The 27,001-nt window shown below is 39.6% G+C and overlaps 1 protein-coding gene and 1 non-coding gene across 2 annotated transcripts; one reads left to right on the forward strand and one right to left on the reverse strand.

Annotated features, from left to right (window-relative positions):
- SPCS2 (signal peptidase complex subunit 2) lies at window positions 1-26,653 on the forward strand. The gene is made up of 5 exons (XM_058446587.1): window positions 1-162; window positions 14,374-14,457; window positions 15,097-15,256; window positions 18,919-19,054; window positions 25,871-26,653. Exons 1-5 carry the CDS (start codon window positions 49-51, stop codon window positions 26,055-26,057), a joined length of 681 nt encoding a protein of 226 aa, XP_058302570.1. The 5' UTR covers window positions 1-48; the 3' UTR covers window positions 26,058-26,653.
- LOC116477517 (U6 spliceosomal RNA) lies at window positions 17,531-17,634 on the reverse strand. Its single transcript, XR_004250489.1, has one exon. It is a non-coding gene; the product is annotated as a U6 spliceosomal RNA (small nuclear RNA).
- Window positions 26,654-27,001: the final 348 nt, after the last annotated feature.

Here is a 27,001-nt window from a genome sequence, read left to right on the forward strand (position 1 = left end):
ATCGGCTTCAGACAAGTCGGAGGGGAGGGAGACGCAGAGGCGGACAACATGGCGGCGGTAGCTACACAGGGCGGGAGAAGCGGTGGTAGCGGAGGCTGTAGTGGGGCTGGCGGTGCTTCCAACTGCGGGACAGGCAGTGGCCGTAGCGGCTTGTTGGATAAGGTGAGAAGCCGGTTCTTGGGATCAGTTGAATCCTGGGGAGGCATGGGAGGCGGCGAGCCCACCTTCCCATCCCCATCTCCCTTATTTTCTACGGCCTTTTGAGGGGAGCCCTTGTGTGACCACTGTCACAACCCAACGCACGCTTGTAGTCTGCCCTTTCCCTCGTCACACTTCAAACCTGGACCCTGTCCTCTTTAGGACTTCTTCCCTTCTCGCAAGTGTTCTGGTCCTGGCCGCCACAGCTTTTTCGGTAATTTGATTCTTCGTGTCCATCGCTTTTCCCCTGGGGTGCTGGGTGCACTGTTGCCAGTGCCCATTTCACAGACACGGAAAACCGAAGCCCAAAGATTAAAGAATCAGTGTCCCTCAAACTCCCTAACCACCATCACCCTTGCGTGCTGCTACAGATTCCAAAGTGCTTCTTGTCCTTTTGCTTACTGAAGTTTTTAGGCGTTTTATCATGATAGGCGAATACTGAAAATATTTGAGTATTGACTATTCTACTGGGCTGACAAGAAGCCTTTAAGATTTTTCTTTTTTTCCTGTTGTTTTCCCCCGCCCTCTCCTCTCTTACTTCTACCTCCCTGTTTGCTACCAAGTGCCCTGCTGCCCGCTCACGCTTGCCGCTTTCCTCCCTCTGTTCATCCAAAAAAAATTTTTTTAACTGCAGTCCTAGCAACAAGGGCGTAAAAGAAAAGAAAAAAAGGAAAACTGTCCCTGGGTTGGCCTTTCTTGCTCTTTGCACAGCATCTTGGAAGAAACAGTTGCATGGAGAATATCGTCCTAGTGTTGATTTTGCCTCTAATTAGCTTTGTGACCTTGAAATATGCTTGCTCTCTCTATATCTGTTTTCTCATCTGCAAAGTGAGAGATTTAGCCTTAAAATGAGGGACTTAACTCTAAATTCCCTTCCACTTCTCTCATTGTAGGGCCCTGGGCTGGTTTGATGAGAATTGTTAAGCATGGTGTCTTTAATATAGAAAGCAGAATTTTTGAATTTAATTGAAAACAGCTTTCAGACTTCCCTGTGCATAACACATGGTAGGTGCTTAAGAAATGAAAACATGATTATGTTGAGGGGTTAAGATCCAGGTCTTTTTACTTGTCTTTTTAAGTGTCATTGGTTTTGAAAGACATGGTTCTCACACTCTTCTCTTGTGAGAGGGGTCACACTCCGTTGCCCAGAATGGATCTTAGCTCACTGCAGCCTTGAACTCTTAAGCTCAGGTGATCTTCCCACCCCAGCCTCCTGAGTAGCTGGGACCACAAATGTGCACCACCACGCCTGGCTAAATTTTTTGCTTTTAACTTTTTTGTAGAGTCAGGGTCTTACTGTGTGGCCTTGGCTGGTCTCAAATTCCTGGGCCACAAGTGATCCTCCCACCTTGGCTCCCCAAAGTGCTGGGATTACAGGCATGAGTCACCATGCACCTGGCCTCACACTCCAACCTTAAGATACAGAAACATATTCTGGAGGTTGGGATGGTAAATCGCTTCAAGACATGTGAGAGTATGGGGAATTGATGGTCATTTGTGTACACAAATCCTTCCCTCTTGCTAGGTAAGCATCTCATAGCCTGTGCTTACCTGCCCCACTAACTGCTCTTGCTCTTCCTTGCACTTGGATTATCATCAGCAAACATTAAGTATGGGCATTCTGCTAAGGCAGTATGGAATACTATTATGGAATAGTGTATATGGCACCATTGTTATTGAAAGAACCTGGATGTGGGGATCATAAGATTTCAGCTTTGAAGTATTTCTGCTACTTGCTAACAGTATGAAGACTGGCAAGTCAATTAACCTTTCTTCATTTGGAATTTTGGAGTCTCTGGCACCTATATCACAGGGTTTTGGGAAAAACCAAGTAAGACAGTACACATTAATGATCTCCATTACCTGTAGTGTCCAGTACAGATGTGTGATGGTGGAGGAGTAAATCAAGAATCCTACTGTCAGAGAGCACTCAGAATAGCCAAATCTAGAAGATGGGGTAATTGAATCTATTTAAGGAAGTATATGGTATATTCGCTCAAGTGTGTACTTGTTACAGAAGTTCAAATGAGAGAGATAGAGTGAACCCTGCGAGCTTATTGATAAGAGTAAGAGCCTCGGCCGGGCATGGTGGCTCACACCTGTAATCCCAGCACTTTGGGAGGCCAAGGCAGGCGGATCACCTGAGGTCGGAAGTTCAAGACCAGCCAGACCAACATGGAGAAACCCCATCTCTACTAAAAATACAAAATTAGCGAAGCGTGGTGGCGCATGCCTGTAATCCCACCTACTCGGGAGGCTGAGGCAGGAGAAACACTTGAACCCGGGAGGTGGAGGTTGCAGTGAGCCGAGATCACTCCATTGCACTCCAGCCTGGGCAATAAGAGGGCAACTCTGTCTCAAAAAAAAGAAGAGTAAGAGCCTCAAGGAAAGGCCTCATTCCTGAGGGTGGAACTGGCACCTTATTTGGGGGGGAAAAAGGAAAGACATGCCAGGTAAAAAAGTCTCGTTGAGTAAAGTTACACAGATGTGATGGTGTTTTATGTTTCTCAAGTATTGAGTTGACCAGAAGGCTCTCTAAAGAACTGTAGTGACAAGTAGATAGAATCTGATTAGGGAGGCCATGGATTGCTTGAAGTAGGAGAAGAAAGCTGTTGAAGGGTTTGAGACTGTGTAAAGTGGTTTTTAGGAAAACTATTCAGATGGTTTGGAGAGATAGAAATTAGAAGACTTCTTAATAAGGCCGTATACACAGTAGTGTATAATATGTAATAAAAAGAGACAAATTTGAGTTCTAGTGCAGCATGTTATTAGGTTGGTGCAAAAGTATTTGCTGTTTTTGCCATTGAAAGTAATGACAAAAACCACAATAAGTTTTGCACCTACCTAATAAAAGCCACATGACCTTGGATAAGTTATGTGATATTGCTGAATTTAAATTTCCTTATGTAAATATTGTGGACATTCATACATATTATAGGCTTGTTGTAAGGATCAAGTTGTATAGTGCTGGTAAATGTTCTTTGGGTTTTTTTGTTTGGTTTCCTCTGCCCTTTTTATTTTTTATTTTTATTTTTATTTTTGGTAGAGACAAGATCTCACGGCGTTGCCCGGACTAATCTTTAACTCCTGGCCTCAAGTGATCTGCCCACCTCAGCCTCCCAAAGTACTGGAATTACAGGCATGAGCCACCGCACCCAGCTCTGTTCCCTGTCCTTTGGAATCTACTAGAAGTAAATGTTCTTTGTAAAGGGCTGTCTGTGGTAAAAATAGAATGACAAGGTGATGAGAACCCCAACATGAGTAGCAGAAATAGATAAAAGGTCTCACAAAAGAGTGCTTGGAAGATTTAACCAATAAGTGAGGGACAGAAGAGAATAGTCAAGAGCTGCTTGAGTGTCTTTTCTTGGAAAACTTGGTTTCAGCCTTACATTGAACTATTCCCTCTCTGAATTCCTCTAGCACTTACACTGCACATGGGAATTAAGCTGTCACTTAATATGACATACTATCTTGTATTATTTCACCAATTTGTATTTGCCCATTTTCCTGTGAGTGCTTTTCTATAGTGATCAACACAAGTACTTTTAGCATTGAATTTTGCAGAGAAAAAACTTGAGATCTGCCACCTCAGTCTTCAGAAACAGCTTTAGAGGATGGTGCCTCTAATTGTTTGAAGACTGAGGGTACTGTGGGAGAAAACTTGGGGAAAAAAATGTTATTCTCAGTGGAGCAGGATCTGAATGAATAGAGAGGCTTTTGCTCTGTGGGAATGAGAAGCTATTACCTTTAATATAATTTCTTTTTCTTTTTCTTTTTTTTTTTTTTTGAGACAAGAGTCTCAATTTGTTGCAATCTCCACTCACTGCAACCTCCGCCTCCCAGGTTCAAACAATTCTCCTGCCTCAGTCTCCCGAGTAGCTGGGATTACAGGCATGCGCCTCCATACCCTGCTAATTTTTGTATATTTAGTAGAGATAGGGTTTCACCGTGTTGGCCAGGCTGGTCTCGAACTCCTGACCTCAGGTGATCCAATGACCTCGGCCTCCCAAAGTGCGGGGTTTGCAAGCGTGCACCACCGCACCCAGCCTAATATAATTTATTTAATTTGATGTGTCTTGATTTGGGCAGGGAGGGTTTTTATTTTATTTCTGCAGCTGTAGTTTCACTTGCCATAAAGAAGTGTAATAAAGAGATGCAAATATGCTTCTAGTTTTCCCTAAGCAGATGTGAATTTCTACTCTTATGAAACTGACTTTAAGAACACAGCAATTCTTGTTTCCTGATCTTAAAAATAAGTATGCAAATATAATCTTTCCGCCTCCATCACAGAATAACTTGACTTAGATCATTGCAGCATGTTATTTTGCCCCAAATACATCAAAGCATTTTCTTCTGCCTGGCAGTTATAAAGAAAAGCTGCTCACTTAATTTGTTTTGGCTATTAAAGTTGATATGTGGTGTTAAACCATGCTTTCCAGAAGCTATTATCTAGACCCTTTTAGCCTTATACCTGGATTTCTGTCTCCTGGCTGGCCTGTCAGCCTGATCTTAAAGCACAGCTTTAATCTGTTTACATCAGACTCCTTTGGGAATTAGTCAAAATTAACAGATTTTTGGACCTTTTCTTAGGCCTGAATATCTGCGTTTTTCTTCACATGTCTCTATTACCTCTGCATTTAACAGTTACGTCCAGGTTGAGAACTACTGGCTTAAATGATTTTTTGAAGTCTCTTCTGGTTCTGACATTTTAAGGTTTTTGTTTTTAAAAGCTATTCTGCTTAATAGTGGTTTCTTTAAAATGTTTATAATGAAGAGATCCTGAAACTCATCTGATGCCTCAGCCTCATTTTGTAGACAAGGACACAAGCAAAGCAACTTGCCCAAGACCACACAGTGAATTAGTAACACTTACAGAACCTGGCTCCCCCAGTGCTTAATCCAGTGCTTTTTCTTTACTCAGCACGTTGCTTCCCATACTAGGGTGTGCCTTGTGCTATCTAATGTGCTAGCTAACGTAGTAGTGGGATGAGCATCTGTTGTGAGGTGGAAGACCTAGGCTGTGGCCTTGGCTTTGTCACCTACCAACCATATGTCCTTAGGTGTCTCCTCTTTTACTCTACTGGAAGATATCTTAGCTTGTCAGACTTCCAGGTGATATGCTTGTGCCCTGTTACCTAGCTCCGACAAAGAAGATGAACGGTTTTATAACATTACTATAATTGTGTGTGTGTGTGTTTAATGAAACAAGGTGCTGGCCTTTTAATACTGTTTTGCAAACTGATCTTTATTAGCGTCTCAAAACTCAAATTTTATTTCGTCAAAATAAAAAGTATGTGTGTGTCAAAGGCCACTATCAAGAAAGTGAAAAAAGACAATCTACAGAATGAGAGAAAACATTTTCAAATCATATATCTGATAAGGGTCTAGCATCCAGACTATATAAAGAATTTTACAACTCAGTAATAAAAAGACAGCAACCTAGTTTTTAAAAGGGCAAAAGATGTAAATAGACATTTCTCTGTAGAAGACATACGAATGGCCCATAGCACATGGAAAGATGCGCAATATCATCAGTCAGTAGAGAAATGCAAAGTAAAACCACAATGAGAAACCACTTCACGTCCACTAAGATTGCTATAATAAAGGGGAAAAAAAGGAAAATAACCTGTTTTGGTGAGAATACGGAGAAATCAGAATCTTCATATATCGCGAGCAGGGATGTAAAATGTGGTGGCACTCTTGGAAACAGTTTGACAGTTCCTCAGAAAATTCAACGTAAAGTTAACCATATGACCCAGCAATTCCACTCCTAGGTGTATACCCAAGAGAACTGAAAATGTGTGTCCACAGGAAAACTTGGCACACAAATGTTCATAACGCAGTTATCATAATGGCCTAAAGGTAGAAACAGTCTGTCAGCTGATGAATGGATAAATGCAGTGTGATATATCTATACAATGCAATATAATTTGACCATTAGAATAAAGTATTGATACATACTACAATATGGATGAATCTTGAAAATGTGCTAAGTGAAAGAAGCCAATCACAAAAGGCCATATATAGTATGACTGCATTTGTATATCCATAGAGACAAAGTAGATTGTTGGCTGCCGGGGGACAGGGGACAGGAATAAGATGTGACTGCTAATGGGTATGGAGTTTCTTTTTGAGGGTATGCATATATTCTAGAATTAGATGGTGGTGATGGTTGCATAACCTTGTGAGTATACTAAGAACCACTGAATTGGCATTATTTTTAAATAGTGAATTTTATAGTGTGTGAACTATATCGCAATTTTAGAAACTTATTTTTGTCTTTCATGGAGTAACCCTTAAAGTTTCAAATTACTATTTTTTTAAACTATGTATCGTGTAACACAGTGGTATCACAGACACTGATTACTTTAATACTATTACTTTAATTACTAATTAAAAGACTCACTATACATAGGTAGGTAGGTAGGTAGGTAGATAGATAGATAGATAGATAGATAGATAGATAGATAGATAGACAGACAGACAGACAGACAGACAGACAGACAGACAGACAGATAGATCTGCCTGCCCAGGTACCTTTTTCAGCTGTTGCCAGCACTGTTTCTCTGCTCTGATCTCCATCTTATCAAATTTCAATAGTAGTTTTTTATATTACTTAGCCTTTCAGTAGCATTTGACTTATTGATCACTTCTTTTTTCTTGAAATATTTTCTTTACTTGGCTTCTAGGACACCACTTGCCCCCAGTTTTCCTCCTCCGTCAACTAGTCTCTGTTGTCTTCATTGTTCTTTGGTCTTCTTCCTGACCTGTGTAAATATTGCCAGTCCCTGAGCTTATGAGCTTATTACCCCTGGCCCTCTCCTCTGTCTACCCTCATCCCAAGGTGATAACCAATGTCATGGCTTAAATAACATGTAGAAGTTGCTGACTTCTACATTTATATTCTCAACATGGACCTTTCCTATAAGTCCCAGACTTTTCTGTCCAACTGCCTACTTGTCATCTCCACTTAAATGTCTAAAACGTGTATCAGGCATCAGTAGCCAGAGCCAATCTCTTGATTTCCGCTTACCCCTCAAAGTGCTTCTCTCCCAGTATTCTTCATTTCAGGTAGACACCTCCATTCATCTCATTTATTCAAACAAAAACCTGAGAGTTACCCTTGGTTCTTCTCTTTGCTTTGTACTCCACAGCCATCTCATTGTCGTATTTTCCTGGCTGTACATCCAAAATCTGACCACTCCTACCTAGAGAGCTGTAGTAGCCCTTTCAACTGGTCTTTCAGCTTCTGTGCTTGGCTCCCTTACATTTTGTTCTCCACACAGCAGCCAGACTGATGTTTTAAAACATAGATCACTCACTCTCTTGCTGAAATCTCTCCAGTAACTTCCCATCTCAGTTAGCTAAACTCCAAACCCCTAATTGTGGCCTATTTTATAGCCCCTACATGTTCTTGATCCTGCCTGTTTCTGTCATCCTCATCTGTCAGTTTCTACTTGAGTCATTATACTCTGGAAACCCTGGCTTTTCTGCTGTTCCTCAAACACGTTAAGCTTGGGGGATTTTGGTGTACTGTTTTCACTGGGACACTCCAGATTTTCTCATGGGTTACTCCTTTATTCAACTCTGCTCAGATGTTAACTATTTTCCCTCACTATTTTTTTAGTCTTTTTAAAAACCCTATTGCATTTTCTGTATAATCTTTTTTACAGCCTGGAATTATATGCATATTTGTTTACTTACTCTTTATCTTCCATACAAGAAGAAGCTCTTTGAGTGCAGAATTTGTCTTGTTTATGACTATATCCCTAGTGGCTAGAACAGTACTTGGCACATAGCAAGCAGCCATTCAATATTAATTTAAAGAAAATAAAGAGTGTAATTGCCAAAAAGGTTGTGTTTAAAAATATTTTTTTTTTCTTTTAAAAGATTGTCCAACACTGGAATGAATTGCTATTGAGAGGCTTGGCAGTTTCCGTAAAAAGAAAAAGAAACCAAGAAAAGTCATATAACAGTTAATATTTTTTCCAGGCAGTAGGAGATGGATTTCAGATGAAACGGCTGTATGGTCCTATCCCTGAATTTGCACTCAGCTGCATTTTTCAGAACTGATTGCATGTAATTCTTAAATGGAGCATGTGATCTGCCACCTTTCTAGAATAAGGACTCATCGCACATCTGTATCAATGTAGTACATTCCTAGCCAGTCTTCGTGCCTTAATTCAGGTCTTCCTTGGCAGCATCCCTCTCTCTTCCAACCCTCCCCAGTCAGCTTTGCTGCAGATTGATATCCCTGAGGTAATAGGTAACATTTTATCCAACATCTTTTTTGCAGATCCTTGAACCTATAGTGTGCCCTTGCCCCTTTATGTCTACTTCTTATCATTTAGCACTTAGCATAGTTTATAATTCATTGTAAGTATAGGATTTTCCTTAACTAAATTGTAAAGACCATTTTTTTTGTATACCTAATTTCTTGTCTACCTATTGCAAAAGTAAGAAATTTATACTGGATGATTATGCCAACGATTCAGTCAGACTTTAGGAGATGTTAGTTGCTAGTATTGAAAGGATTGTTGACTACATTTCAGTTTGCTGGTAGAAGAAAATACTTCATTGTTGGAGCATTACTAATTAATATGTTGAATCAAGTTGTTTTAACTTTAAGCTCTTTTCAGCCTTAGATCTCACACTTACTGGGTTCAGTGGTGGGATGTTTAAGTCTTGGATCCAGTGATCTGGCCCTCAAAGAGCTTCAGTCATGTGGGCTTCTCTATTCATGGGCTGGGTTGATGTAGAAGCAGCCCTGTCACTGCTAAATGCAGTTTGTGGTGGAGTAGAGAAGGCAGTGTAAAACCTAGGAATCAGTTTCTCTGCGGTTGTCACTAATGTGCATGCTCATAATTTAATTAACACATGGTAATTTCCTAACTTCTAACTCCAGTGATGAATGCAGTCAGTAATAAGCACTGTTAAGCTAGTAATTTTCTTTGCAGTGTATCTTGGCCGTTTTTATAAAAAATAGATTGAAATTGAAGATTCAGTGTGTTGCTAAGAGCACAATCTCTTTGAGATACCATGTTTTTGCTGAATTGGGATCTAAATTAGATGACAGTGCACATTCTTAAGATAGACATCATTTTCTCCCCAAACTGAACATTTTCTTTTCTTGCTAAATATGTGTGTGTGGGGGGGGCATATGGGTACTATATATTTCCAACTGAAATTGTAATCTCAGCTTCTGAGTTTGCCATCCGTTTTTATTATCTCCTTATTTTAGTTTAGAACTCCACATATACAAATGGGTATTTATCCTTTTTCCTCCTGTATTCTTCTTGGAAAATGACATGATGGCTCCAACAAGTCATCCAAGCCCTAGTTCTAGTAGGTGGTCATCTCTGTCTCTTCTCTTTCGTGTTCCTTATAACTAGTCTGTTACTAAGTCCTGCCAATTCTACCTCAGAATACTCCCTTTCAGTCCCCCTACTGCTGCTCTATTGAGCATTGAGGCTCTGTACTTACATCAGGCCCCATCTGCATCTCTATGTCCAGTGTTACTCCCCTCCGGATCATCTGCCAGGTTGCCACTAAAATAACTTAAAAAAAAACAAACGTAAATTTGATTGTTATTCCCATGCTTAAAATACTCTCCATTGCCTGCTTCAGAATAAAGTTCAAGTTCTTTAGCCTAATAACTAGGAAATGATTTCTCTCGGATGCCTCATCTCCTGCTACTTTCCCCCTTTGCAGCTTCCGTCTACTTTCTAAACTGGGATAAAGGAGAAAAAAAGTTTATTTTTCTTAAAGCCATGCTCAGTTCTGTCTAAATCAGAACAGGGTCACCATTGACACCACTCTCACCCCTGGTAATTCTTCATCTCTCCAGTGTGAATTGAGGAATTCTTTGAGTCTTATTATCAAGCCAGGGAGCTTTATGAAGCAATCCACTCAGGTCTTTTATATCACTGCATAACTTCTGTTTTCACTTATTAAAATAAGAAAATTGAAGGTGTTCATGTTGTCATACTCAAAACAATTTTATTTTGCTGGACATATCCTAACGACCAAGGATTTTGTCCTTTTGTTTTTTGAGATGGAGTCTCACTCCATTGTCCAGGCTGGAGTGCAGTAGCACAATCACAGCTCACTGCAGCCGACACCTCCTGGGCTCAAGCCATCCTCCTGCCTCCGTCTCCCAAGTAGCTGGGACTATAGGTGGGCACTACCACGCCTGGATAATTTTTTAAATTAAATTTTTTTGTAAATATGGGATCTTGCTATGTTGCCCAGGCTGATCTCAGACTCCTGAACTCAAGCGATCCTTCCACCTTGGCCTCCCAAAGTGCTGAAGTTATAAACGTGTGCCACTGTGCCTGGCTTATTTTGTCTCTTTTTTTGATCCCACCCTATCCCTTTAAGTGTGGTGAGACGCATGGGGAACAGAAGGCTGTATTCCCTCAAATAAGTTAATTTGGAAAATGCCTTCCTGCATTGACTACATATCCTTCAGACCTGAGTTGTGTTTAATATCCTTCCTAAAGCACTTATAGAGTTCCTGATGCCATACCTTCAGTGAAGTGTCTTTGTAGAATTTTTTATTATTCAAATGTGCAGTGGAGAAACGTAACTGAAATGATTCTTAATGTTCTGTTAAAGCTATCAAATGCCTGTTTTCTTTGAACTGGTTAGCCAGCCAGCTCTGGCTTCAGGTATGTTAGTCTGATAAAAATTGTCTTTATCTTGGCCGGGTGTGGTGGCACTTTGGGAGGCTGAGGTACGTGGATCACTTGAGGCCAGGAGTTCGAGACTAGCCTGGCCAACATGGTGAAACCCCATCTCTCTTAAAAAATATAAAAATTAGCTGGGTGTGATGACACTTGCCTGTAATCCCAGTTACTCCGGAGGCTGAGGCATGAGAATTGCTTGAACCCAGGAGGCGGAGGTTGCAGTGAGCTGAGATCGCGCCACTGCACTCAGCCTGGGTGACAGAGTAAGACTCTGTCTCAAAAAAAAAGTTGTCTTTATCTCTTCAGTGGGTGGTGTAGGGGAGTAATTTCTTTAAAATAGTACTTTTTGAGCTGTGTTTTCAGCCAAATTGCAGTTGATTTTACATTGGTGGAGAGGTTCAACATTTTTGATACCCTGTGAGTTTTGTGGTCCTATTCAAGATTAACATCTTTTTTTTTTTTTTAGGTTTTTAAAATGTTATTACTAGAGCTTGTTAGGAATCAAGATACATTGTACAGCTGTCACTTCAGGGATCTCTTTGTTTCCTATTTTGTGTTTTTGATGGCTAATAATTCCTTTCCTTGCACTACATGGGAAGGCAGTGTAGAATAATGAGAGAGCATAGGTTTTGAGTCCTGGCTTTACCACTTTCTACCTTTTACCTTTGGCAAGTTTTTTAAACCCTTAGTGTTATCTGTAAAAGGAGGATTTTAACTGTTCTTACCTTGTAGAGTTATTGTGGAAATTAAGTGAGATAGCATATATAAAATACTTAGCACATCCGTAGCACATGTTAGGCATTCAGGAAATGGTAGCTATGATTATACCTTCTGTCTGCCCTCCATCCCTTAAAGAAATTCCGTGAATAAGAACCAAGTGAGATCATTTTGCCCATGTTTACATTTGCTAAATTTAAACTGGAGAGTAACATTTTAGAGATCTTTTCCCACATAAAAGAAACTAATTTTTGCTTTCTCTTTTTATTATTACAAAAGGAAAGCAATTTGCACTTAGTGTTGAGGAAGACAAAAATGAGGCAAAAAAAAAAAAAAAGCTTTTAAAATACCCGAATTAGTAGTAGAGAGAACATGAGGAGCAGCATACATTTTAGTTGATGAGCAGTTTTTGAGCATGGTGAGAAATAATAATCAGAAAAAGAAGCACCTAATAGCAACTCCCCTTTTTCCAAATGGTTCTCTGTACTGTAGTAGAGACATTACTTGCTTCGAAATGGGCTGTGTTGCCGTAAAGTCAAATTATAACCTTTCTTGTGATTTCATGTAATTCACTGGAAATGTTTCTGTTCCACTTACTGAAGATTGCTTCTAGGTACCAGGCAGTGAAGTTAGAGCTGAGGCTGTTTCAATACATTGTAAAATGGCTGCTTCTGCCTTTTATTCCCCCAAATTGGTTAAGACATTATCCTCTGACTTTTAAAGGCAAGTTTCTTTTCTGTGATGTGATGCAGGCAGTGAAGTGTGGCTAGGTGTCTGAGAATATGATTTTCCTGTTTTTGAATGACCCATAATTTTTAAATGACTTTATTCTGACTTTATTTCACAAATAATTCAAATGCTATGGTGTATTTGGCTCTACAAGTTGGTTCTTTTGCATGTCTTCAAAGAGGGATTTACTTGACAGTGTAAATGAGCTATCTAGCTAGAAAGCCTGCTAATTTCTTTTTGGTTCAGTTTGTATCTTTAAAATTAGATGTCATGTTTGATTTGTAGGCTGGCAGTCAATAGTGCAGTATGCTGCCATGAGTAATTTTCTCAAAGAAAAATTTTTGCTTTTACAAGGCACCAAGGGGAAAAAAAAACTTGATTGATTTTTAATCACTTTAAGTATGGCTATTTTTAGCTCATGTTATTTCTCCCAACAAACTTCACAGAACAGGTTTTCTCTTTTGTATAATAATATATAGAATCACAGTTAAAAAAATCAAGGTCGATGAATTGTATTTCTGTAGTTGTTTAAAATCTTTACAATTTTTATCCCATCTCTTATTTTTTTTTTATTGTTTATTTATTTATTTATTTATTTTCAGAGACAAGCTCTCACTATATTGCCCAGGCTGGACTCGAACTCCTGGGCTGAAGCTGTTCTGCCACCTCAGCCTCCCAAGTATCTGGGATGGCAGGTACTCACCACTGCCATCTCTTTATTTCTTATAGGCATTATCTTTGTACTTGTGCTCAATCTGAAAGATAAATACGACATTCTCTGTCTTTCAGTAAAATAATCCATTCTAAATCCAGATGAATTTTGGATTGCTTGCTGGTTTGTAATTTTTATGGAATACAATATTTGTTCACTTGATCTAAAAAATTAAGAGTTGGCCATTAATGGTCTACAAAAAGCAGGTTTATCAGATTATTTGTAGCACCCTGTTCCTCTTAAGCCATATTTACTTAAATACTTGCATTTGAGAAAATTTTTTACTATGTAATATATTCACATGGTTAAAAAATTTTAAAGGTACACATAGAGTAGTCTTACTCCTCCCCATATTTCTCTACCCTGATAAGATATCTGGATGTACCATAGTTTGTTTAACCAATCCCCTTGTAAATGAGCACTCGAGTTACTTCCAGCTTTTCACTATTACAGACAATGCTGCAGTGAGTAGCCTTGTGTATCATTTCACTTGTATTCAGTTATAGAAACATTCCCGGAAGTGGGAAGTTGAATTCAGGGTGCTAAATTGGCATTCGTAGGTGCTGTAACATTTTGAACTTCTACATGAGCAGTGAGTGAGAGAATTATTTGCCTCTGAATAGCAGTGTTTGGGAAACTTTCTAAACCTCTATAGATGAGGGAAATAGAAGCAGAGTTTGTCCACTCAACTCATGATGGGACTGAGTCTGAGACTTGGTTTGTAATTTAAAATGTAGTGTTGTTTCCAACAGGCTATCCTGGAATTGCTATCTTAAAGTTAAGACATGCTGGTAAAATAATAAAAGTTGTTAGCTGACAAAGTGATATTAAAGGAGATCCTCCCCATTTTGTTAGTGTCTGTAAATTCATGTATCTGTATTTTCTGAGTTTTGTGGTCAGAGAAGGAAAGAATGAACAAATAGAGTAATTTTCTATACTCACATTTCAGTAAAGTGAAGGTGGGATATGCAAGTTTACACTTACAGTCTCTGCAGCCCATATATGTTTTCTGGTTCTGGGGTGGTTTTTATATTCTCTGCATGGAGACTGGCAACGTCAACATCACATGAGTACCACCTGACTCTAGTGACCTAGTCTCTTTCAACCTGATTTTTAATTGTTTGGTCTTTTTTGTTTGTTTTTAACTGCTTCTTGCAGGGCTACCCCATAGGAGTGTGCCCAGAATAGTCTGTTTTGTCTTTTAGTTCTGCAACATCAGAAGACAAAGAGTAAATAGTATGTTTGCATGAGGGATGCTCTTAAAAAGTGGTTCATTTTACTTTCAGTAAGAGGCCAAGTTTCTTGATGCACAACTTTTTTGTTTTACAGTGGAAGATAGATGATAAGCCTGTAAAAATTGACAAGTGGGATGGATCAGCTGTGAAAAACTCTCTGGATGATTCTGCCAAAAAGGTACTTTCTTGAGGAGGGGTTGGTTAGTATCTATACAGCTGATGGCCATCTCTCCTGGAAAATCTTTTCCTTTTGTAACTTGGAGTGACCTTAGTTTTCAGTGTTAGAAATTGAGTCAGAAAGCAGTTTCTAAAATTTCTCACAGAAAAAGTCAGAGGAAGTGTGTTGAAATATCACCAACATGGCACATGTATACATATGTAACAAACCTGCACGTTGTGCACATGTACCCTAAAACTTAAAGTATAATAATAATAAGATTAAAAAAATATATAAATGTTGGCTATCTCAAGAAAGCTGGTAATTTTTTGTTTTTGAGATTAATTAGCCTAGAGCACAGACGGTTGAGAGAAGATAGGACATTCATTCATGATAAATCATCTCTCCATTTGTAAAAGTAAAACATTTCAGCTGTGGGAAATGTTGAGGAGTTTAAAGTTTTTATATGAGGGATTGATGAACTTACTCTCTTGGTTCTTTATAGAAGGCTTGAGTTTTACTTGTTTGGTGTGGTAAAATCCCAACGGGAGGGAACTACTTGGTAATTCATATGATTCTTTTATCATGGAAATCAAGAATAAAAGCACATACTGGGAAGGAAGTATTCCTATTAGCTTGATTCCTTCTTTTTCTCACCAGGTACTTCTGGAAAAATACAAATATGTGGAGAATTTTGGTCTAATTGATGGTCGCCTCACCATCTGTACAATCTCCTGTTTCTTTGCCATAGTGGCTTTGATTTGGGATTATATGCACCCCTTTCCAGAGTCCAAACCCGTTTTGGCTTTGTGTGTCATATCATATCCTTTATTTATGCTCAGGTTGTTTTCTAGTGACTATTTTTTTAAATCTACTGGTACTTCTCCGTACAAAAAACAAAACAGACTTGCATATTAGGGCTTGCTAGTGTTAGAACTTAACGTTATGAGCTATGACGCTTATATAGTAAATATCTATCAGTTTATATAGTAACTGTCATTAATATTTTATGTTTTGTATGGTTATTTTATCGTAATTCATTTTTTTATTAATGTAGAGGTTATTGTCCTAATACGAGCACTTAATAGCAAAACACATAGTAATAGTGAACCCAGCTCTTCTCATTTCTAGCCCAGAACTTTTCCCATTAGACGTGGCTGCTTCAAGCTACTCATTCTAGGATATTAGGAAAGGATCTGATTTTGGAGACGCAGATCTGTATCAAGTTTACTTGAAGCTGAGGAGCTGAACTGGAAAGTACTGAGCATGAGATACAAGTGTGGCTTGTATTACAGTGGAATTAAGAACTTATTCTAGAGCTAGAGAATATGGGTTTGAAATCCAAGGTATCTATGATCTTGTGCTAATGAAAATTTACTTATTTTTGAGATGATTTGAATACCACTCATTTATAAATATGGGTAGCATTCAGAATTATCATAAAGATTAAATGAGAGATTTTATATTGTATTTGATATATAATCGTTTCCTTTCACCTCTTTTTTATGATAAATGTTAAGATCATGGTTGTTGCCTACCCAGCTTGATTTTTTTTCTCAAGAAGTTGAATATAAAGAACTTAATTATACTTCACTATTAAAACAGATAATTTTGGTAGGCAGTTTACTTTTTTAAACAATGTTACCACTACCTGAATTTTGTTTTGTTTTGTTTTTGTTTTTTTTTGAGACAGGATCTTACCCTGTCACCCAGGCTGAAGTACAGTGGTGTGATCATGACTCACTGCAGCGTCAGCCTCCTGGCTTGAGCAATTCTCCCACCTCAACCTCCTGAGTAGACGGGCACACGCCACCATGTCTGCCTAATTTTTAAATTTTTTACAGAGACAAGGTCCTACTATGTTGCCTAGGCTGGTCCCAAAACTCCTGGGCCCAAGCAATCCTCCCACAGTGCTGGGATTACAGGCATAAGCCACTGTGCCCAGCCAACCTGAAATATGTTTTAAAACTTCATATTGGGGATTTATCTTCAGAGGCAGTTAGCAAACCTCTAATAAAGCAAATCCTAGTCAAAAATTGTATTATCCAGATTGCCCCACATAGCCCCCAGAAGTGGCACCAGGTGATCCTTGACTCCTTTCAGTAATCAGATTAATCATCCCAGTCTGAATTTTTCACTATTAAGGCAGTTCAAAAGAATAATATTCCATAGGTTCTAGAGACAGTTCCCAGGGGAATTCCAAAGAGATTTGACAATGATAGCAACATTATTACAAACATCTGGCCTCCCAAGAGAACTACCTTGATGGTAATTCATTTGTTTGGTTATATTTGTTTAATAAAACAAGGTCTTATTTTTGTCATGTCAGTTTTATTTATAATAGTAGGGACCACCATTATAAATGTCTTCTGTTGCTGGGCATCGTGGCTCACACCTGTAATCCCAACACTTTGAGAGGCCAAGGCGGGCAAATCCCTTGAGCCCAAGAGTTCAAGGCCAGCCTGAGCAACTTGGAGAAACCCTATCACTACCAAAAATACAAAAATTAGCTGGGCATGGTGGCGCATGCCTGTAGTCCCAGATACTTGGGAGGCTGAGGCACAAGAATCACTTGAATCCAGGAGGCAGAAGTCACAGTGAGCCAAGATCCACTACTGCACTCCAGCCTGGGCGATAGAGCAAGACTGTGTCTCAAAATAAATAAATAAATTAGATAAAATAAAAAATAAATTAGCTGGGTGTGGTGACGCACACCTATAATCCCAGCTACTGAGGAAGCTGAGATGGGAGGATTGCTTGAGCCTGGGATGTTGAGGCTGCAGTGAGCTCAGATCACGCCACTGTACTCTAGCCTGGGTGACAGAGTGAGACCCTGTCTCAAAAAAATAAAAAGTCTTCTGTATTCTAGACTACATATATCCTTCATCTCTAAATCTCATGATAATTCTAAAATATCAGTATTATCCCAATTTTAAAGGTAAGGATACTAAGACTTGGGGAAGGAAGTTATTATGATTATACTGATTAAAGGCCAAGATTTAAATCTAGGATTATCTCTACTCTAAAGTCCATATACTTTGCACTATATTTTCCTGCCTTTCCTGTTCATGAAATTTATCTATTTTTTAACTCTTTTTTAATGGAATGCTTCATGAATTTGCCGGTCATCCTTGTGCTAGGGCCATGCTAACCTCTGTATCATTCTAATTTTAGTATATGTGCTGCCGAAGCGAGCACTGTTCATGAAATTTATTTTTATTTTATTTATTTTATTTCTATTTTTTGAGACAGGGTCTCACTCTGTTGCCCAGGCTGGAGTGCAGTGGCACAATCTTGCCTCACTACAGCCTCTGCCTCCTAGGTTCAAGTGATTCTCCTGCCTCAGCCACACAAGTAGCTGGGATTACGGGCCTGCACCACCACATCCAGCTAATTTTTTTGGGTTTTTGTGTGTGTGGTTTTTTTTTTTTTTTTTTTTTTTGAGACAGTCTTGCTCTGTCACACAGGCTGGAGCACAGTGGCACGATCTCGGCTCACTGCAGCCCTGCAACCTCTGCTTCCTGGGTTCAAGCCATGCTCGTGCCTCAGCCTCCTGAGTAGCAGGACTACGGGCATGTACCACCACGCCCAGCTAATTTTTGTATTTTTAGTAGAGACATGGGGTTTCACCATGTTGGCCAGGCTCGTCTCGAACTCCTGACCTCAAGTGATCTCAAGTGATCTGCCCACCTCAGCCTCCCAAAGTGCTGGGATTACAGGCGTAAGTCACCACGCCTAGCCTTAATTTTTGTATTTTTAGTAGAAATGGGGTTTCCCATTGTTCCCTGTTGGCCAGGCTGGTTTCAAACTCCAGGTCTCAAGCAATCCACCTGCCTCGGCCTCCCAAAGTGCCGGTATTAAAGGTGTGAGCCATCGTGCCCAGCCTTGTTTATGAAATTTAAATGGCACAGTATACACAAAGCTCTTATGCCAGTTTTTGGCAAACTATAAGTGCTTATTATATATGGTACTTAATACTGTCAAAAACAATATAATAATAAGTCTATATGCATATAGGAAGTAATTGTAGTACTATTTGACATACTCTCTTATAGTAAACTATTTGGGTCACTTTTCTTCTCTTCTGATAACCCTTAAAATCAGTTGAACATGGTCAAGTCCACTGGGACTATTTGCTGTTTTTTATAAAGAAATAAGCACTATTACAACAAAGTCTTGACAAACTAGGTATCTTATTATACATGTTGTCTTTGAACATAAAGATGAGAGCTAGTTTATGCTCTGTATCTTTTTCTTTTCTTCCTTTCTGAGGTGTTTGCAGAATTAACCAGAGAGAGCCTTGCTTCTCTTGGTACATAAACATAAGGATGAAAATGAAATAGCTAAATTTTCAGTGTTTTGGCAGCAAGACAAAGCTGTTTTCTTTAGGACTATCATTATGAAAGTTTTTATATCTGTTGCTTGTCAATTTGTGTTACTTCTCTTTTATGTTTGGGTATTTTCCCCTTAACTTTATTTGAACCTATTTTGTGATGATGGGGATTCTGACCATTTATACCTCATATAAGGAGAAGAGCATCTTTCTCGTGGCCCACAGGAAAGATCCTACAGGAATGGATCCTGACGATATCTGGCAGCTGTCCTCTAGTCTTAAAAGGTATGACTATCCTCACAGATTTTTAAATCCTGTTGTTGGATTTGCCCTGGCGTGTTGTCATTATCAACAGAAGACTTACTATGTGCCTACTCTATGTGGATCATAGGGCTAGTCATATAAAATGAAGAAAGGAGTATGGATGATCTCGAAGGTTTGTCCTAGCCCTGTAGTTCTGAGATTGCATTATCACAGAAATGCTCTGAGGATAAACTGTGGGAGAAGATACTTTTTCCTGTGGCCACTTAACAGAGACGATTAAGCGTACAAAACTATAAAGGCCAAAGATGTGAGATCAGTTATCTTTGAAGAACTCCATTAGCTTCTGTGTCTTCTATGATCCTGTCTTCTCTCCATGAATACAATCAAGAACACCTGGAGCAGTGCACTGGGCAACTCAAAGCACAATCTAGAGTCTGTTTCTGACCAGTGTTAGGTATAACTTTGTGCAGCTGACACACATGTGTTTTGTAGGTACCAAGAACTAGGTTCATCTTCCAGTTCAGTTTCTTTCTAGCTGTATAACTTTGGGTAAATTGTATAAATTATCTGAGGTTTAGTGTGGTCAAAAATGATGCCTAGAGTTTCTGGGAAGATGAAATACCAATTATAATAATAGCAAATGTTTATTGAACATTTACCGTATGTTGGGTATTCTGCTAAATGCATTATCTCATTAAGTTTTAGAACACTCATTTTATAGATAAGAATACAGGCCCAAAGGTTAAATCAACTCTTCCAGTATCATATAGCCCAAAAGTGGTAGAGCAGGAATTCCAGCCCAAGTTTGAAAGCAGAATTCATACTCGTAGTCACTATCTTAAAAACCTATTATACTTAACTAGTGCATAATAGACCCACAAATTATAAGTACAATTATTTATATATGAAGTTAAGTGTAGCATCTGTGCCATACAGACTGTCTCATTGCCAACTTGTAGAGGCGCCTATGAGAAAGGGAAGCAGACCTTCATTCTGTTGTTGCAGCTGAGTTTTTGCTTATCTCCTGACAGGGCTTCTAGCTGCCCTTTGGCCTCAGCCATCATAATCTGCATCCTCTACCAGGCCACTGAAGCAGAGTTGCAGAATTCTAAAACGTAGCAGCATTATAATTTCATTATTTTTATTCTGACTTTTGTATTTTTTAAGAACTTTTATATAATTCACCTACCATTTAAAGTGTACAGTTCAAAAGTATCTAGTAGTATTTACAGATATTTGCAACCATTATCACAGTCAATTTTAGAGCATTTTCATCACCTCAAAAAAAAAACCTCTGTACTCTAGCTAATCACTTCCCTATCCTCCCACTTCCCCGAGCCCTGGGCAACCACCAGTCTACTTTCTCTGTTCTCTTTTATGGACATTTCATGTGAATGGAATCATGCAATATGTGGTCTTTTATAACTGGGTTCTTTCACTTAGCGCAATTACTTCCTATATATACTGTACACAAGGTTCGTTCATGTTGTAGCATGTATCAGTACTTCATTCCTTTCTATGGTCAAGTAATATTCCATTTTGTTTATCCATTTGTTAGTTGACAGACATTTGGGTTGTTTCTACTTTTTGGCTATTATGAATAATGTTGCTATACATATTTGTGTACATGTTTTTAGGTAGACATGTTTTCATTTCTCTTGGGTAATACACCTAGGAGAAGACTTGTATGGTATGCTAACTCTCTTTGTTTGAGGAACTGCCAGACTGTTGTCCAAAGTGGTTGCCCTATTTTACAGTCTCACTAGCAGTGTACAAGGGTTCTGATTTTTTTCACGTTTCCTGCTGATTTTTACCAACTGCCATATTGTTGGTGGAGTGGAAGTGTGAATGTTCTTGCTCTGTTCCCGGCTTTCTGCTGATGTCTTCTCCCTCCCCCACCTCACAGACTGATTTAGTAGCTTAACAGTGGCTGATTCTGATGTCTTATTTCTACTGCCAGGTCATGTGATGTGAAAATGGCAATGAAAGGTTTCACAGACTACTAGTTGCCATGTGCAGACAACACAAGCTATGTGACTCTCTCGCAAAAAGTGATTTTGTCACTCCCCAGCACATTCATTATACAGTCTAAACTCCTTCAGCATATGAAGTATTACAGCATTCATCCCCTAGTGACATCTCCAGCTTTCTTTTATGCCCCTCTCAAAATGCATTCTCTTACTCTGGCAATATTATGGAATTTGCAATATGCTAAGTTATCCAAGTTTCCCAGTGACCCTGTACCTTTAAACATATTATTCTCTCTGGTGTAGCTATCTTTCTATAACCTGGCTCACTCCTACTTCCAAGAAGTCTTCCCTGACATACCTTAGTCTTCCTTAACATGCCTTAGTCTAAATTAGGTGGTCCTAGATCTTCTTTTTTTTTTTTTTTTTTTTTTTTGAGACGGAGTTTCACTGTTGTCACCCAGGCTAGAGCGCAATGACGCGATTTTGGCTCACTGCAACCTCCTCACCTGGGTTCAAGCAATTCTTCTGCCTCAGCCTCCTGAGTAGCTGGGATTACGGACCCACGACCACACCCAGCTAATTTTTTATTTTTTGTAGAGATGGGTTTTCACCATGTTGGCCAGGCTGGACTTGAATTCCTGACCTCAAGTGATCGCCTAGCCTCGGCCTCCCAAAGTGGTGGGATTACAGGTGTGAGCCACCACGCCCAGCCCGTCCTAGTTATTCTTAAAAGCATTTATGCTTACCTCTGTTAGTTACCACATGGAGCTATAATTATTTACTGTCTGTGTCTCCTCCTGGGCCCGCCCCCTCCTCCAAAGTGTGAGCTCCTTTACCATTCACTACACACTAGAAACCTACGCCCAGGCAGGACTTTCTCACTCACCCCTTGGTAACCAGACCCAGCCCAGGGCCTGGCGTGGCATGTTTTGTTATGTGAATGATTGACATTCATCTGGGCTGGGCTGCAGCCTTGGCCTCCTAATTAGTCTTTGCCTGCAGCCAAGTCATTGTCAGCCATCCACAAAGTCCCCTATAACCTAGCCATCTCTATGTACATTCCCTTCTCTTTCTTACCCTAAGTGAAACCTGACCATAACCCCTGAGGACATATTTCCACTGCAGACTGCAAGTGGTGGCTGATGTTTCTCTCACAGCCTTCATTACTCTGGTACTACAGGTAGAGATGGGTCTCCCCTTTGCAGCTTCCAATGCCTCCTCTTCCCTAAAACCCTCCCTTTGAATGCATGTCATCACATTGTGCCACTTCTATGCCTCTTCCTTGCAGTTAAACACACGCCTACTCTTTTGAAGATAATTCCTGTCTCATTGGCACTCTCTCTAACATTTGTCCTTTCATAAGTCTTGGTGATTGCCATATTCACATAGATGGTTATTCTAGTAACTTGGCCTCTCAGTTTTACTTCCTTTCTTCCCATTATCGTGTTTTCTATCATGCCTTAAACATTTATTTTCGTAGACATACCCTAGTAGACCTTGCAATTAATAAGACCAAATTACCTTCAATAATTTCAGTTTTAAGTATCCCACCCTGACCATTGCTTCCTGTTGCTCTAATTTATTTCCTTCTAGTTCTCTTGTCACAGCATTTCTTCAGCCCCGGTGGCATCTGTAACCCACTTCAGTTCCTCCTTACCTGGCTTAGATTCCATGACACTTCTGTAGTCCAGTTACTCTCTCCCTGTCCTGGAGGATCTTTCATATCTTCCCTATCCTCAAACCTCCTAGGCCTCCTCCCCCATCTTTACTCTCAGTTTTTTGTTGTTGGGAAGATAGAAGCCATCATAAGTCTACCATCACTACTCACCTACTTCCAAGTACCTATCTAAGGCCTTCCTTCCCTTGAGTCTATGGGATTCTATCCCTTCTCTCTTACTTGATATTTCCCTCTCTGCTGGATCATTCCCTCTGACATATAAATATACTGTAATTTCTCCCAACTGAAAAAAAAAAAAAGGTTTCTTTCCCCTTCTGCTCCTCACACAGTCTCCTCATTTCTCTGCTCTCCTTTTCTTCTTGTGCTATCACCTGGATCTGCTCTTGTCTTCTTTACTTGACCTGTCAGCAGCATTTGACATAGCTAATTACCCTTACTTTGTAATACTTTTTTTTTTTTTTAACTAGGCTTCTCAGATACCACATGCTTCTAATTTTCTTCTTACCTTAATGTCTGTTCCTCAGTCTCCTTTGTGATTCTTCATCTCCCATTTTTTTCTGAAATGCCACCAGGGCTTGTTCTGGAACCTCTTCTCTATGATGAAGATCTCTAAATTTGTATTTTCATCCTTGACCTCTTCTCTGAACTCTAAATATATTCCAGCATTCTGTTTGATGTTGGATCCTAATAGGCATCTCAAAGTCAACATGTCCAAAACCTAACTCATCTCTCCCTCATCCAAACCCGCCCTTCCGCTCAGTTTTTCCCACTTCAATAAATGGCAGTGCTGTCCTTACAGAGCTCTGGAGTCATTTTGACTCCTCTTTCTCAGTCCTTCTTTAGTCTGTCAGCAAATCCTGTTAGCTCTACCATCTAAATGTATTGTCTGACCATTTACCATCTCCACTGCTACCATCCTCTCTCACGTATGTTACTTTAATGATGTTCTTTTTTTGTTTTGTTTTTTTGAGACAGAGTCTCACGCTTTCGTCTAGGCTGGAGTGCAGTGGTGCGATCTCGGCTCGCTGCAAGGTCTGCCTCCTGGGTTCACACCATTCTCCTGCCTCAGCCTCCCAAATAGCTGGGACTACAGGCACCCGCCACCACGTCTGGCTAATTTTTTGTATTTTTAGTAGAGAGGGGGTTTCACCATGTTAGCCAGGATAGTCTGGATCTCCTGACCTCGTGATCTGCCCGCCTTGGCCTCCCAAAGTGCTGGGATTATAGGCATGAGCCACTGCGCCCAGCCTACTGTAATGATGTTCTAATGGACTTCTGCAGCCCTCTCCCCACCCATAGTCTATTCCCAGGACAGCAAGCAAAGTGATCCTTTTGAAACATAAGTCAGATCAACTCAGTCTTTTGCTCAAAACTCTCTCAGAGAAATCGCCAAAATCCTAAGGGTGGCTTGGAAGTCCATACATGTCTATTCTCTGCACTCCACACACCTATGCAAACATACCCTCATCTCCTGTGGCTCTCATCCTCTTCCACTTCATTCTGTTCATATTAGGCCCCTTTCTGTTCTTAAGACATTTCAGGCATGTTCTTGCCTCAGGGCCTTTGCACTTGCTGTTCCTTTTTCCTGGAACATTCTTTTTCCAGATAGCTTATTCTCTTATCTTTCTTGGCTTTGCTCAGACATCTGCTTAGTGAAGGCTTTTCTGCGCATCTATTTAAGAGAACATCTTATTTTTTTATACTGTCTGTTCCCTCACACTAAAATGAAAGTCCCAAAAGGCAGACATTTATATTATGTTCACTGCTGTATGTCCTTACCATCTAAAACTGCCTGTCACATATAGGTAGGCTCAATAAATAGCTGAATTAATGAACATTTCTAAAATGTATCAGGTCACAACTCATCAGATCATGGACTGCCACCAAAGCCATGTAACTGAATAAAACTGGGCACAGAAGTCTAAAAATTACTGTGATATCAATTAGCAGCAGTTGGTCAGAACTTGAGAAAATCTTTTGAGGTGTTGAAAATAGTTAAACGAACTTCACTACTAGCTCTCCAAGTTGGGAGTTACTGCCTAGACCAACAATTATTGAGGAGCTGTGATCTTTTGAGCACTAGTTAATGATAGGCACTGTTTTAGTCATGACAGTAATCCTAAAAGCAGGTGGAAGTTCTCCCATCTTAAACATGCAGAAATAGAGCCTCAAGAAACTGCTTCATTTAAAGATAATACTAGCTTGACAATCCACTGAATATGTCCTGATAAATGGAAACAGGGTGGGGGATGTCAGCCTACCAGTAATTGGTGTGATTAAACCCTCTTGAATGAATGGACATAGTAATGGCCTTCAGGGTACCTTAAAGTATAGCTAAGGAATCTCTGGAGTTCATGTAGTAAAGCAGTTGGCATCCCTGGCCTGGGATCAGAGTAAAACCTGGAGATAGACTGATTACAGAGTGCAAGGACTAGGCACCCTGGGATTGGAGAGCATCCTTGAAAGCAAGGGTTCTTCATTTATTTATAAAAATCTGATTGCCTACTAGAAACCCAGCTAAGAGTATGAAACAATTAAGACAAAAATCTTTGCTCAGGAGTCTCCTAGACAATCCTGATTCAAGCACCAGAAACAAAGGGAAAAGAAACCTCCCAGCCTAGTGAAGAACATAGTACACATCATGTCAACAGATAGGTAATTTTGTTGATACCATAGGAGCCTATTATTAGGCCTGGCATATGACAGGAGGTCACTATTTGAGTTGAATATTGATTGATGGTACTGTGGAAGACAGAGGAAACACATCTGACCCAGATTGGGAGGCTTTCCCAGAAAAGTTTATGCCCAAGTATAGTGTTAACAAATAAGAACTTCTCAGGTGAGATAGGGGAGAAGAGTCTGCTAGGAAAAACTGTCTAGCATGGCAAATACGAAGTCCAGAGATGAGAGAAGATGGTCCACATGGTTTAAAAGTCTACAACAAGGTAAAGGAGGTACACAGTAATTAAAGCAGGAAAGATATGTCAACACCTAAGAATCAGAACTAGTATCTTGAAAAGTTAGGAGCCCTGGGGTTTTGTTTTTGCTTTTGCTTTTAAAGGATGCGTTTGTTCCCTGTATCATCGTGCCCAGCTTACTCCTTTTCTTCGGAAACACTTGGTGCCGTATTGTTACTGGTTGAATCTCTGTGTTTGGTTTTCAATTTGTTATCTTTGCCCCCATGCTTAGGTTTGATGACAAATACACCTTGAAGCTGACCTTCATCAGTGGGAGAACAAAGCAGCAGCGGGAAGCCGAGTTCACAAAGTCCATTGCTAAGTTTTTTGACCACAGTGGGACACTGGTCATGGATGCATATGAGCCTGAAATATCCAGGCTCCATGACAGTCTCGCCATAGAAAGAAAAATAAAGTAGCCAATTCTAAAAGTAGCCCTCTTTCTCCTGGATCTTGCTGAATTACTGGCTTGGAGAGTGGGGAAGATAAAAAGAACTTAAAATGGGTAAAGTAAGAAATGTTAAAAAGTCCCTGTTTTGTCCTGAAATTTTAGTCTATTCTGGATAAATAGGATTTTCTGACACAGATATGAGAAGTTGTAGCTCTGATGTCTAGCTGTAGTCTCCTTGATCTGCTGATTGCATTATTTTAATTTGCTTTTCTGGGAAAGCAGTTTTGCTAAAAGCTGTACAGACTTTTTCTTTTGTACCTAGCAGTACTTTATATAGTATAGCTTTGGGCCATGTAGCATTTTAAGACTCAATTTTAAAAAATTATTAATCTGTTGCTGACTCTGTTAATTCCTATTTCAATATGTGTTTCCTTGAAGAATTCAGGATACAACTTCTTGTGTATGACAGCTTTCCTTCACACACTATTTTTGTGGGTGTGTATATATCTGATTTGGGGAGAATTTAAAAAACACATAGCTTTTTAATTTGTTTGAAACAGACTGTCTGCCTGTTACATTTTGTGCTTTTAACCAATTAAAGAAGCCAATGGCATTTTAGTTTTATATTGTGTTTTCCACTAGTATATCCCTGTTGATTTGTTTGTGCCTTTTATTAACTGCCATTTTCTAAAATTTTTTTCAATAAAAGGAAGGAAGATGTGAAAAAAATGGAGTCATAGTCTTGATGGAGGGAACAGAGAAACAAGTGTTAACATCTTTCTACTATAGGTTTTTTTCATTTTTAGGCTATTTTACTTGTCAAAGGCCCCTGAGAACCTGTAGCTGAGGAACTCTTAGCTTTCCAGTGATAACAACAATAATACCAACATTCTGTACTTATTTTGTGCCAGAAATGCTCCAAGTACTTTACATGTGTTAATAATGCTCACAGCAATCCTAAGAGGCAGGTGC

This window comes from Hylobates moloch, unplaced genomic scaffold (genome assembly GCF_009828535.3).
Source record: "Hylobates moloch isolate HMO894 unplaced genomic scaffold, HMol_V3 SCAFFOLD_11, whole genome shotgun sequence".
In the NCBI taxonomy this organism is placed as follows: Eukaryota; Metazoa; Chordata; class Mammalia; order Primates; family Hylobatidae; genus Hylobates; species Hylobates moloch.

Excerpts from the sequence above, each read along its gene's own strand:
- SPCS2 (XM_058446587.1), top strand. The coding sequence starts at position 49 with ATGGCGGCGGTAGCTACACAGGGCGGGAGAAGCGGTGGTAGCGGAGGC. Across the intron at positions 14,458-15,096 it reads TGGATGATTCTGCCAAAAAG|GTACTTCTGGAAAAATACAA; the intron begins GTACTTTCTTGA and ends TTTTCTCACCAG. Across the intron at positions 15,257-18,918 it reads TTTGGCTTTGTGTGTCATAT|CCTATTTTGTGATGATGGGG; the intron begins CATATCCTTTAT and ends ACTTTATTTGAA.